The sequence below is a fragment of the Mesocricetus auratus genome, unplaced genomic scaffold, assembly GCF_017639785.1.
Source record: "Mesocricetus auratus isolate SY011 unplaced genomic scaffold, BCM_Maur_2.0 Super-Scaffold_100003, whole genome shotgun sequence".
NCBI classification, from domain to species: domain Eukaryota; kingdom Metazoa; phylum Chordata; class Mammalia; order Rodentia; family Cricetidae; genus Mesocricetus; species Mesocricetus auratus.
The window spans coordinates 97,731,956-97,745,983 of record NW_024429188.1 but is presented as its reverse complement, the minus strand read 5'-3'; the positions used below and the strand labels follow the sequence as shown (position 1 = coordinate 97,745,983).

At 39.1% G+C, this 14,028-nt stretch overlaps 1 protein-coding gene across 8 annotated transcripts in view; it reads right to left on the bottom strand.

Moving 5' to 3' along the window:
* The window catches only part of Slc25a14 (solute carrier family 25 member 14), a 39,678-nt gene that overhangs the window by 22,848 nt on the left and 2,802 nt on the right, over positions 1-14,028 (bottom strand). For 5 of the 8 annotated variants that reach the window (XM_040744594.1, XM_040744595.1, XM_040744597.1 and 2 more), the window contains 5 exons: positions 12,207-12,254; positions 10,753-10,846; positions 9,024-9,171; positions 5,636-5,730; positions 1,025-1,110 (listed from right to left, as the gene is read on the bottom strand). In XM_040744594.1, coding sequence (XP_040600528.1) covers positions 1,025-1,110; positions 5,636-5,730; positions 9,024-9,171; positions 10,753-10,846; positions 12,207-12,254 — 471 coding nt within the window. The remainder of the gene's footprint in view (positions 1-1,024; positions 1,111-5,635; positions 5,731-9,023; positions 9,172-10,752; positions 10,847-12,206; positions 12,255-14,028) is intronic. The other 3 variants (XM_040744596.1, XM_040744599.1, XM_040744600.1) reach the window with 1 other exon arrangement.

The following is a 14,028-nucleotide window of genomic DNA, read 5'->3' as shown; positions in this document are numbered from 1 at the left end:
AATGAGTTCAAAGTTAGAATGGGCTAGATAAGATTCTGTCTCAGAAAAACTAACAAAAATCCTAATTTGTGGTTCCCTCGAATAATTTAATCATACATTTAAAGATTTATTAATTAAGAAGGAAAATTTTACCATTTGTCAGATAAAGCTGAAGACTGGCATTAAAATAAGTGTTTCATTCTGTGATTGGTAAAACTTTAAAGCAGTCCAATCACATTCTTATCAATCAGTACAAGCCAAGATATATCACACTGAAAGCTAAAGCTCATCCTTAATAAAAATGTGGACAAGATAAGACAGAAACAGTATAAATTTAACAAACTCTTTTTTTGTTTTTTAATCTATTTATTTTTATTTTATTTATATTGGTGTTTTGCGGTGGGTGTCTAGTCAATTGGAACTGGAGTTACAGACAGTTGTGAGCTGCCATGTGGGTGCTGAGAATTGAACTTGGGTACTCTGGGAAGAGCAGTCAGTACTCTTAACCACTGAGCCATTTCTCTAGATAAAGCAGTTATGAAAAGAAACTTCTCCAAAAACCTCTACCTCAATCTATCCCTTTGATGTTCCAGTTTATGCTACAGGTCAACATACTATCTGAAGATTTGGAAAAGATAAGGGATAGGTTTTGGTTTTATAAAATGCAAAAGGGGCTATTAGAAATACATATTCATTCTCATACCACTTGGAGAATACAAACAGTAAGGAATCTGGAAATCAATTCCCTAGAACTCCACAGCTTTGAAAATAACCCATAGGGGATTGCGAAGCTCAGGCTGAAAACTAAATTAACACCTATCACATTAAACTATTTTTGAACATCTACTATGAAGCATAATGTCATACAAGTTTACATATATTATCTCTAATTCTTAACATTTTTATACTATAAGCACCACATTATCTTCATTTCAAAACAAGAATGAATGAGACCTTGCAGAGTTCAGAGATTTGTCCAGGAATTTAACTCAAATATGAGTTAAAGCTGTGGTCTTTCAACTCCCATGGCAGACATCTCTCTTACCTTTAGAACATCAGTGGGGTTGGCTATAGTAGATGAAATCACTCCTGACACTACTCCACAGATCATATTAATTAGGAGAGTTTCATCTGTAAAAATGCAAAATAAATAAATAAATAAAGGTTCATTTTATTCAGTACTCATTTCTCAGAGTACCTGAGATACTGTATGAAGGAAATCCTTTTTAGAGAGATGACTTAAAAATGAACTTCAAGGTTTATCCAAGTAAAGACTCTCAAATATTGGTAGAGCATCCCAAATTTATACAAAATATATACACATTATAAAATATAAACCATTATTTCCTTAAAAACATTATTTTCAAGACATCATATTCTTCTACATAATTATCAGTATAGTACACAACTTAGAATGTGGCATTTTCTTTTTGACCACTTCAAACATAATGCATTTGATTTTAAGTCTTTTAAGTTTTTTGAGACTAAAATTTATGGTTTGTTTTGTTTTGGATTTTGGTTTTTCAAGACAGAGTTTCTCTGTGTTACAACCATGGCTGTCCTGGAATTCAGTCTGTAGACCAGGCTGGCTTTGAACTCAGAAATCTGCATACCTCTGCACCCAAGTGCTGGAGATTAAAGGTATGCACCACCACTGACCGAGATTATAATTTTTTTTGTTTTTTTGTTTTGTTTTGTTTTACGAGACAGGGTTTCTCTGTATTTGGAGGCTGTTGGTCCAGCAGGCCTCGAACTCACAGAGATCCGTCTGCCTCTGCCTCCCGAGTGCTGGGATTAAAGGCGTGCGCCACCACTGCCCGGCCCGAGATTATTACAACATTTCTCCCTTCCTTTTCCTCCCTCCAAATTCTTCCATATACCCCTCCCTGTTCTTAAAATTTATGACCTCTTTTTTCCACTAATTGTTATTACATATTAATATGTATATATGTATATTCCTAAATATAATCTGTTCAGTCTCAATAATGTTATTTTTACGTGTGTTGTCAGGGCTGGTCATTTGCCAATGGATAACCAATTGGTATGCTCTTACCTGGGGAAGACCACCTCTCCTGCTCCCAGCTTTCTGTAGTTGCCTATATAGTTCTTTATGTAGGGTTGATGCCTTGTGGGCTTTCCCCTGTCCAGTTTGGCATACTGGTTGGTGTCATCCTTGATCAACTTTTAAGTCTTTTTATGGATAGTCGACTTTAAAGACTTAATAACCAGATGCTAAAAGATATAATCTTATGTGTAATAAAGTTATCTAAATATTAATAATGAATGGCCTTATATCTCTCCTAGCCTCCATTTTCGTACAGAAGGCTTCTATAGTCAAATAGGGAAAAGCAGCAGCATAATTCTTGGCATTGAATAATGAATAGAGAGATTTACACATGCAAGTCCAGCACTATGCTACTGAGTTACACCCTCTGGTCTAAAAGAAATAATTTAGAACTATATTCCCTCAGCTAGAAACAAGAAGAAAGGAATAACAAGACATATTGTTCTACAGAGAAAATTCAACCGCCACCATTCCTTCTTGTGAGGATCCTATAAAAAGGAAATTAGTAAACCCATGTGAATAATCTACAAAAGGAAAATATTTCCAGGAGAGATGAAAATGAATCCTCTAGTATTCCCATTGAAGGGGCTCCAGAAAATGCTGATCTAGAATAAGAAATTGCTTCAAGAGATACTGCTAACATGAAGTGTCTCCAGCTTTCCCAGCCATCTAGTATCCCAGGCCTATGATCAAATATCCATTGTGCAAGGATCAGGCTCAAATGAAAACACATACAACTCTGCATGTAGGTAAAGTGGCCATGGGTACATCAGCATCCAGACTACAACAGACTAAAACTTGCCTATCTACCAAAAGCTCATCAAAAGTAGCATCCAGAAAATGCCCTCAAGTCCTCTAACTGATGAAGAAAACATTCATTTTCAGGACATAGTTTTTTAAGAATTATTTTAGGTCCAAATGGATTAAAGACCTCAACAAAAAAATCCAGTCACACTGAACCTGTTAGAAGAGAAAGTGGGAGGTACCCTTGAATGAATTGGTACAGGAGACTGCTTCCTGAGCATAACACCAGTAGCACAGACACTGAGATCAACAATTAATAAATGGGACCTGCTGAAGCTGAGAAGCTTCTGCAAGGCAAAGGACACAGTCAGCAAGACAAAAAGGCAGCCCACAGAATGGGAAAAGATATTCACTAATCCCACATCTGACAGAGGGCTGATATCCAAAATCAACAAAGAACTCAAGAAGCAAGTCTCCAAAGCACCAAAGGATGCAATTAATGGGCTACAAAACTAAATAGAGTAGAGGAGTCTAAAATGGCTGAGAGGCACTTGAAAAAGTGCTCAACATCCCTAGCTAGCCGGGAAATGCAAATCAAAACAACTCTGAGATACCATCTTACTCCTGTCAGAATGGCTAAAATTAAAAACACCAATGACAGTTTCTGCTGGAGAGGATGTGGAGAGAGGGGAACACTCCTCTACTGCTGGTGTGAGTGGCAACTCGTACAGCCACTATGGAAATCAGTATGGAGATTCCTTAGGAAAATGGGAATAAACCTACCACAAGACCCAGCAATTCCACTTTTAGGCATATACCTAAAAGATGCACATTCTTACAAAGACATCTGTTCTACTATGTTCATAGCAGTATTATTTGTAATAACCAGAACCTGGAAGCAACTTAGATGCCCCTCAACTGAAGAGTGGATAGAGAAAATGTGGTACATTTACACAATGCGGTACTATTCCGCCAAAAACAACAATGGAATCTTGAAATTCACAAGCAAATGGATGGCACTAGAAGAAACCATCCTGAGTGAGGTAACCCAGTAACAAAAAGAGAAACATGGTATGTACTCACTCATATATGGATATTAGACATGAATCGTGGGAGTGCCAGTCTACAATCCCACTGCCAGAGAGGCAGGGAAACAGTGTGGACCCTAAAAGAGATATGCATGGCACCCCAGAGAAGGTGGAAGGAGGCAAGATCTCCTGAGCAGATTGGGAGCACAGGGTGGGGGAGGGGACAGGGAGCCAGGAAAAAGAGAGCAAGACAAGAGGAAGGGAGAGGAGGACATGGGGGAGCAGGAAAGTCGAGTTGGGGGAAGAATAGAGGAGAGCAGGATGAGAGATACCATAATAGAGGGAGCCATTCTAGGTTTGAGGGGAGATCCGGCACTAATAAGAACTCCAGAGATGTACAAGGATGACACCAACTGGCAAACTAAGCAGTAGTGGAGAGACTACTTTAAATGCCCCTCCCTGATAATGATTTTGACGACTATTTTACATACCGTCCTAGAGCCTCCATCTAGTGACAGACGGAAGCAGAGGCAGACACCCACAGCTAAACACTGCACTGAACTCCTGGAACCCAGTGATAGAGAGGGGAGGAGTGATGAACAAAGGGGTCAAGACTGGGCTGGTGAATTCCAGAGAAACAGCTGACCTGAACAAGGGGGAGGGAGTTCTTAGACTCCAGACTGATGGCTGAGAGGCCAGCATGGGACTGATCCAGATCTCCTGAATGTGGGTGTCAGTGAGGAGACTCAGAAAATCTATGGGGTTTTTAAGTAGTACATCAGTATTTATTCCTGGCACATAATTGGACTTTGGGGACCCATCCCACAATGAGGGATGCTTTCTCAATCTGGACACTTTGGGGAGGGCCTGGGCCCTCCCCAGAACGAGATGACAGACTCTAGAGATCCCCCATGGAGGGCCTTACCCTCCCTGGGGAATGGAGTGAGGATTGGGTGTGGGGCTGGGGGGGGGCTGGGGAGAGGGGTGGGCATGGAAGGGAGGGAGAGGGAGCTGGGACTGACATGGGAAGCAAGCTTGTTTCTAATTTAAATATATAATAAAAAGTGTTTAAAAAGAGTTATTTTAGGGGCTGGAGAGATGGCGCAATGGTTAAGAGCAATGACTGCTCTTCCAGAGGATCAGGTTCAATTCCCAGCACCATATGGCAGCTCACAGCTGTCTGTAACTCCAGGATCCAACACCCTCACATAGATATGCATACAGGCAAAACAGCAATAAAACAAAAATAAGCAATTTTTTTAAAAGACTTATTATTTTAAGCCAGGGGATGGTGGTACATACCTTTAATATCAGCACTCAGGAGGCAAAGGCAGGTTAATTTCTGAGTTCAAAGCCAGCCTGGTCTACAAAGCGAGTCCTAGGACAGCCCGAGCTATTTCACAGAGAAACCCTGTCTTGAAAAATCAAAAACCAAAACAGCAATAGAAAAGAATCATTATTTTGGGGAGGACATATACCATGGCATATGTATGGAGGTCAGAATTCAACTTTATGGAAGGTGTTCACTGCTTCCACTTTTGCATAGGTTCCAGGTATCCACACTTGCATCAATTTACCCATTAAGCAATCTTGGCAGTCGACAAGTTTTTAGTTGATAGTAAAAGATAAATTTGAAGAACAGGAACGTCTAACTCACGCATCCCCTCTGTAGGGATTTAGCCCAAGTCAATACAAGTTCCCTTTTTTCCTGCAGTAACTGTCTTTCATTCTCTGGCATCATGAGATAAACACTTCACACTAAGCATGATTTCAACAATTCCTTTGAGGATAACCTCAAAAGAGAGTTAAGCATACCAACCTTCCAAACGCTCTACAAATAATCGCTTCAAGCTTTGGTAAATACCAATTTTGATGGTGCCATATGATGCCTGTCTTAGTAAGGCAGGTGCAATTCTGTCCGAGAGAGAGAGAGAGAGAGAGAGAGAGAGAGAGAGAGAGAGAGAGAGAGAGAGAGAGAGAGAGAGAGAGAGAGAGAGAGAGAGAGAGAGAGAGAGAGAGAGAGAGAGAGAGAGAGAGAGAGAGAGAGAGAGAGAGAGAGAGAGAGAGAGAGAGAGAGAGAGAGGGAGAGAGAGAGAGAGAGAGAGAGAGAGAGAGGGAGGGAGAGAGAGAGAGAGAGAGAGAGAGAGAGAGAGAGAGAGAGAGAGAGAGAGAGAGAGGGAGGGAGAGAGAGAGAGAGAGAGAGAGAGAGAGAGAGAGAGAGAGGGAGGGAGAGAGAGAGAGAAAGAGAGAGAGAGAGAGAGAGAGAGAGGGAGGGAGAGAGAGAGAGAGAGAAAGAGAGAGGGAGGGAGGGAGAGAGAGAGAGAGAAAGAGAGAGAGAGAGAGAGAGAGAGAGGGAGGGAGGGAGGGAGGGAGGGAGGGAGGGAGGGAGAAAGAGAGAAGTTAATTTTATTTCACATGCATTTGTCGATTTTACAATTCTTTTATCTGTAACTTTCCAAGCAATATAGCATGCATTTTTTCACTTACCCATGAAAAACTGACAGAGAAAGCTCATATCCCAGGTCATAAAACTAACATCAACAAAGCTAAAAGAACTGAAATTATACAGAATATATTCTCTGGCCATACTGAAAGCAAAGTAGAAACTGATAAAGATGATGCTCAAACAGTTGGAAATCTAACAATACACATCAAAAACAACATATGTGTTAGAGACAGCTGCAAAAGAATTTTTGAATGTATAGATATAAACAAAACCTCAAATACATCCTATAAAATAGATGGGACAACAACAATTAAAGAAAAAGATACCTGGTGGTGGTGGCACACGCCTTTAATTCCATCACTTGGGAGGCAGAGGCAGGCGGATCTCTGTGAGTTCGAGACCATCCTGGGCTACAAAAGCTAGTTCCAGGACAGCCTCCAAAGCCACAGAGAAACCCTGTCTCAGAAAAAAAAAAACAAACAAAAAAGAAAGAAAAAGATGCCACAATGGGAGACAGAGAGCAAAGAGATACATGGGAATGGATGGGGAAAGAATGGGAAGGAGGAAATTATATAATTCCAAAAAGTTTAAATATTATAAAAATGCAAAAAATGCATGGGATACAGTCAGGTCTGTAACCACAGCTGCTGCTTGCAGGCTAAGGTAAGAGAATGAGGAATTCCAGGCCTGCTTGAACTAAGAGTACAAGGTAAACCTGAGCAGCTTAATATGACACTCTCTTATATAAAAAGTAAAAAAAGAGCACTAGGTCCTTCACAGATAGAGCACTCACATACCACATGTTAGGCCCTAGATTCAATCACCAAACAGGGGTGGGGTGTAGAATATGCAGCCAAAGCATAGGTGAGACTATATAATTTACAGTCAAATGCTTGCTGTAGAAGAGTAAACTCCCCAGAAGACAACTTATAGAACTATGAAAAATTAATTCCTGATATTTATAAGAAACCAAGTGCATGGCACTTTATTACAGTGGTTCAAACTAACAGGATTAAATATTTTTACAAAATTAACATGGGCTTTTTCTAATTCAGTTTGATTTGGTCTGATTTGGATTGCTCAGGGGAGAAGCTTATCAGGGTGTAGAAACTTTTCACATGGTTTTTAAATATTTCACATTGTGTTTACTTTTATTTTATGTATATGGGTATTTTGCCTCCAAGTATGTCTATGCATCATACACATGCAGTGCCCATAGATGCCAGAGGAGGGCATATAGAACTTCTGGCAGTAGTTAGTCGCCATGTGGGTGCTGGGAATTGAACCCAGGTCCTAAGGAACAGCAGCCAGTGCTCTTAACTACTGAGCCATCTTTCTACCCTCACTGAATTAATAGTTTAATTAAAATTCAAAAAATAGAAATTCCCATCCCAAACAAGTTTACTGAAGAACTCCGTAAAACCACTGAAGAATGAACATTAATCTCACAAAATCTCTCCAGAAAACAGAAGAGGGAATGTTTCCCAAATCATTTTGGCTAGTACTACCTTGATAGCAAAAACCTGACAAAAATAGAATAGTACAAACTAAATCCACAGACCTATATCACTCATGAAGTTAGATGCAAAAATCCTTTAGAAGCTGGGCATTGGTGAAGCACACCTTTAATCCCAGCATTCGGGAGACAGAGGCAGGTGGATATCTGTGAGTTCGAGGTCAGCCTGGTCTACAGAGCAAGTTCCAGGACATCCTCCAAAACAATACAGAGAAACCCTGTCTCGAAAAACAAAAACAAAAACAAATCCTTTAGAAAATATAAACAAATTGAATATAGCAACATACAAAAGTTAACCCACACCACACAGGTTAAAAAAAATCAACCTTTATTTCCTAACAATTCCAGATACATCTTTAACCCGATGAAAAAGGAAGCAACAGCGCCAAAATCTCAACCTACTTAAATTCTGCTCAGAAACTGAAGATGTTCTCACTCACGCCTCCTTTGAGATTCATCCAAATTGCAGAACTATACTTTATGAGATATAAATAGAAATAAAGCAACAGCTCAAATGGTTAGGATTGAAGAAGAAGAAAAAAACAGATGATTAAATATGCATATTTCTGACTCTTTTACTTGTATCAGGAAAAGAATATTGAGGATATCCATGCTTATGAAAGAAAAAAGTAAAAGAAATGATCCATGAATCATTTACTTCAGGATGAGGATCTGTTTGTTTGGGTTTTGGGAGATTTTTTTCACCAAGAAAACTATATTTTAAATAAGCCCAACCCAAGTTACTGGTAAAATTGGTTTCTATCCTCTCCGAAATACTGGTAGCCTAGATTTAGGATGTCGTATGAAATCAGCAGCAGGGGAACCACACACTGGACAATAAATCATAAACTGATAGGTACTCAAAAGGTGATAAAAAGATTCTCCCTTTCTCCTATTCTTCACTCCTATTTAATCTGTCAGAATAATATTTTGTTCACAAAGAAAATCTTAAAAGAAGCCGGTGTTAGCCAAATCAGGAAAATTCTCACAAGAATATATACAGCTGCTTTTCCAGCAGCCATCAATGAGTGTCAGGAAGTCAGAAAAAAAGCTTATCCTACAACGATATTATCCATTTTCACATTTATTACATACAGCCAGATTAACACAAAATCCAAAGCTCAAGACTTACAAGCAAATGAAATATACAAGAGTCCACCAATAATTAGAAGTGGAAATGGTGAATGAAAATGGTGTAAGCTATCGTGCAGTTATTCATGATATAAAGAAAGAAATCAGACTTACCCTGAATACAGAGCCAAAATCCCTTCTTCTTTATAGATTCGGAACAAGGCATGAAACATCCCTCTATATTTTATTTCTTTGAAACGGACATCAATGCTCTGGCCTTGTACTTGCAGTCGTGTTTTAGTAAGGTCCACAGGGAAAGTGCCTATGACAGAACACACTCCTAAGTATTTACAAAGAGCACAGTTAGGTTTGGGCTAAATATAAGGCAATGACAATATTGGAATCTAAGACAGGGTCCTTTTCATAACACTCCGGGATCTACTACACCACCACTGTCAGAGAGTAAAGGCTAGAAGTGACATGCACTAGCCTCTCTAAGAAGCACAACTTGCCACACAGTACACCTGACACTTCTGCCAGAAATGCAAAGAAGTGTAGATGTTTCTTTCACTTTGTAACATACCAATGCTAATGGCATTTATTAGTCTTTTCCTCCCATCTTCTCCCACCTCAAGTCTCCCTATCTCTCCCTCATAAACTCTCCCCACAACATCACAACCACAGGAAAGTATTGCATCTCTGCTTTAGATGCTCTTACATGTGGTTACAATAGTGTGGGGGGGGGTGGGGGTAGCTGTGTGTGTGTGCTTACAACTTTGTAATGTTATGAGAAAAATAGTCAAACTCTCACTTGGTTCTTCTCACCATGGTGTCTTGGATATTTCAGGAGTAATACCAGAAGAATACTTGAGCCATTAATTTTTTAGTTATGTTTTATTTGTGTGCATGCATACATATGTGTGTGGGTCCATTTGCCATGCTCATGTATGGAGGTAAGAGGGCAACCTACAGGACTTGCTTGTGTCCTTCGACCACATGGGTCCCAGGGATCAAATTCAGGCCCATCAAGCTTGACAGCACACATCTTTTCCTGCTGAGCCATCTTGTCATCTCTAGCAGGAACCTTCCCTCTTCCTTATCTCAGCACACACAAGTGGCTGTTGCATGAACAAAATGGGTTTTAACAAAGATTTAAAGATCTAAAACTAACAAGTTCTTTACATATGTAGTTCTGAGCTTTTGTTACCTGGATAGTATAAGAACAGAGTATATACCAAGAAAGTCATCAAACACTGATGGATTGTAGACACTAAGGAACCATTTATGGAAAAGAAAAATCTGGAAAATAAAAAGTCACAATCTAAAAATATTTCAAAATTTAAATCAAAATAGAGATGACTCCTGTTTGATCTGGTTTGCTTCTAAAATGGAAGAGGGATTAGCAAAAAAAAAGCCTTTATAAACAGAATATTATAACCTATTAGTGTACAGGAATACACAGAAACCACTATCATATATAGTCCTTTATGATTATGCATATTTGGCTTGGAAAAATTAACAAATCACTAAGCTATCAAAAACATTTCAAAATTTGACTTCTTATTCTCATTTCCCTTATCATTACTAGTACCTTCTCAGGAATATTACTTGGTAGTTATGCAACAATAATTTTTTTGTTTTTCAAGACAGGGTTTCTCTATATAACATCCCTGGTTGTCCTGGAACTCACTCTGTAGACCATGCTGCCCTTGAACTCATAGATCCTCCTGCCTCTGCCTCCCAGGTGCTTGGATTAAAGGCATGTACCACCACCACCTGGTGCAACAATACTTTTTAAAACAAAGATGATGACACTCTTTTTATTTGTTCTCTAGTCTTCTCCAAAAATAATTGGTGCCATACATAACCATCTGTGGCATAAAACTTTTTTTCAGATTCTTACCGAATTCGGCAACAATAGAGGCAAGGCCGCCATACACGAAAGGTTTCCAGTTCAGGCCAGACATCTCATGGCTTAAAGTGGAACTTTTCTGATGCTAAAAATAAACATGAGTCAGAACAAGGCACAAGAACGAAGAGAATATTGGTTAACACTTAATTATATGATTGGAATCAACAAAACTCGCAAGTCAAACAAATGTGGGAGAAAAAATAAAAACCACCAAGTGGAATGAGACAAAATGGAGAGTCCCGTTTCATGTGCCAGATGATCATGAGTTCATTCTTTAATGTCATTCTGTATGGTAGGTGTACAGTCAATCAAAAAATCAACATGTATTCTTCATTCTCTCTAATTTAATTTTCCCCTCTTCCCCACGCAAAGATTCTTTAGCCCATCCAGCACACCCATCTGTGACATTCATCTAGACAATCATGAGTCAAGGAAACTGGAATTCCAATTACATAGGCTGAGGCATCTTATAAAAGCAGTTCACGGTATTCAGTTAGCTTGATTCAGGCACAAAGCACAAGCTCCCAACACTACCCCCTAAAGTTCTCAGCTCTCCACTGAAATTCAGCATCTCACTTCTAGGAACTGAGCTAGTTATATACCAAAGCAGCTACACAGTGAGACCCACGCTGAGCTAAGTAGCAATTCACGTTGCTTCTGGCTCCTGGCAAAATGACAGCAATGTGGCTATATCACACTTTCTGACACTGAACATCATCCATCCAGTGATCTCTGAACTGTAATAACATGCCCAAGTACTACACTTTGTATGCTATAATTCTTTAATGATGTACTTTTGTCCTCAGCCCTTCTTACTTCTTTACATCTTTACATCAAATCCTTCTTAGATCTGTCCTAAAACTCTTCAGTTTTGCTGGGGCGGTGGTGACACACGGCTTTGCAGAGGCAAAGGCAGGCAGATCTCTTGTGAGTTTGAGGCCAGCCTATTTAACAGAGTGAGTTCCAGGACAGTCAGAGCTACACAGAGAAACTCTGTCTTGAAAAACAAACAAACAAAAAACTTCAGTTTATATTTTCTGCTGCTCTTCGATCCTTCACTCTAGGATTTGCTTTTCCACAACTAGGCAAATATTTGTCAGTTGTAGCATGTACCGGAATCACTTAAAAGGTTATTAAAACATGAACTGCCAAGGCTCTCCCCGACTGGTGGTTTAGTCATGCCCTGAGAATCTGCAAGGTCTCAAAGAATACTGATGCTTTAAGAACTACTGCTGTGGGCATCACCTGCTAAATCCTGGACCACTTGGAAACACTACTTTTTCTTAAAAGAATTTCAGATTGCCTTGAAATATTTCCTTCTTTTTCAGAGCTTCAAAGTATGTATACTTCCCGATTTCAAAAGGGTTTACAGTCAAATAGGAACACTCTGAAATAAGATCATCTAACATCAAATCATGGCTCCAGATTTGCATCTTATCACTTACTAGCTGTGACTCTGGGAAAGTTATTCCATCTTTCTCTGCCTCCGTTTTCTGAAAACAATAATAATAAAAACTTATGTCATAGGGTTGCTGTGCTGTATACAAGTAATACATATTTAACAACTAGACAAATCCCTGAAACTTTGTTGAATAAGTTAGCTAGTTATGACTACACTGCTGAATTTACATCTTAATAGATAGTATTTGCTGGCCAGAATTTACATCTTAATAGATAGTATTTGCTGGCCATCTTCCCCTAGCCAGTTTGGTTTAGCACTGTTGAGCCACAGTCTGCTCTTAGAGGAAACAGCATTTTGATTGATTTTTTACAAAAGTAATTCTCTGAAACAAAGCAAAGAGCAGTCTCCTAGAGAGGCTAGCAAGTATGCAGATAAATGTCTTATTACATACTACAAAAATAGTTGTGCAAGCTTCCATTCAAACATAGTATATATTGCATATGTGAAAGATAGCCCTCTTGGAGGGAAAGTTCATTAAAACTCTAAAGAGAAAAGTAGGAATTTTTAGGAGAAATATGACTATGTCATACTTCCTAAATTTACAAAAAAAATAAATTTTATTTCAGACATGGTGGCACATGTCTGTATTTCCAGTAGTTCAAAGTTACCCTCTCCTACATAGGGAGTTTGAGACCAGCCTGAGCTATATAAGACCCTGTCTCCAAAAGAACACACAAATTAAGAGGGGGAAAACACTCTCTGGTGTCAAATTTAGAGATTTCCCTAAATAGCCTTTGATATTTCAAATGTCTGTTGTGCTCTCCCCCAGACTTTCCCTTTACAACTTCATGCATCCTTTCTCAGTACAGAAAAAAAAATCTACCACAACTTTAGTACCTACTACTCCATGTTCTAAAAAGTACTTAGTGCTTTATCATTATTTGTGTGTGTATATGAGTGCTTGCTTATATGTATGTCTCTCCACCATATGTATGCCTGATGACCATGAAGGCCAGAAGAGGGTGTCTGATCCCCTGGAACTGGTTGCAGATGGTTATGAGCTGCCATGTGGGTGCTGGAACTTGAACCTGGGACCTGTGGCAGAGCAGCTACCGCTCTTAATAACTGAGCCATTCCTCCAGCCCTCTACCCAATCTTTTAATGAGGAAAATGTGCTCAGGGTTCAGGAGCAATAACAAGTCACTAAAAGTTGGGGACAAAGTCAAACTAGGAAACAGAATGATCAGTCACTGGATCTTAGATCAGAGGTTTTCCAAAGAAGTTTTCACAATTCAGGAGTGATAGGAAAACAAAACAAAACTTAGGCTGCTTTTTTTAATCAGCATAACATATGCCATTTAAATGACTATTAAATCATACTGCTTATCCATGGAGCACTGACAAATCACCTTTCTTATATAAAATGGTAATGGTAGTAGGGAATTGATAATACTTAGTGTCTTTGTTTGACTAATAAGCATAGTGATCTTTATCTGTATCTGCTCCACCATATTTTCATTTAAATTTCATTAGCCCATAAAATTATACAAGTCTGTAGAATGTAGAAGACTGACTAAAACCAACACTGTCCCTTTACCACCTCCCCAGTCACAGCTGATAGTAAAATCTCTCACTCCAATGTCAGAAATCAAAGTCCTGGAAGACATTCTGTATCTCTTTCAATGGTACCTTATATCACCCTTCTTTACCCTAGAACAATTTGGAGGTACATGGAACAAATTTATGGCCCCACAAAGGAGCCCTTCAAATATTTAAAGTAAGCTTTCATCTTCCTCTATTTTTCTCTTTATCGGGCTAAATAATCCTGATCATTTTCTTGACTTTGTACATTTTACTTCAGTTAC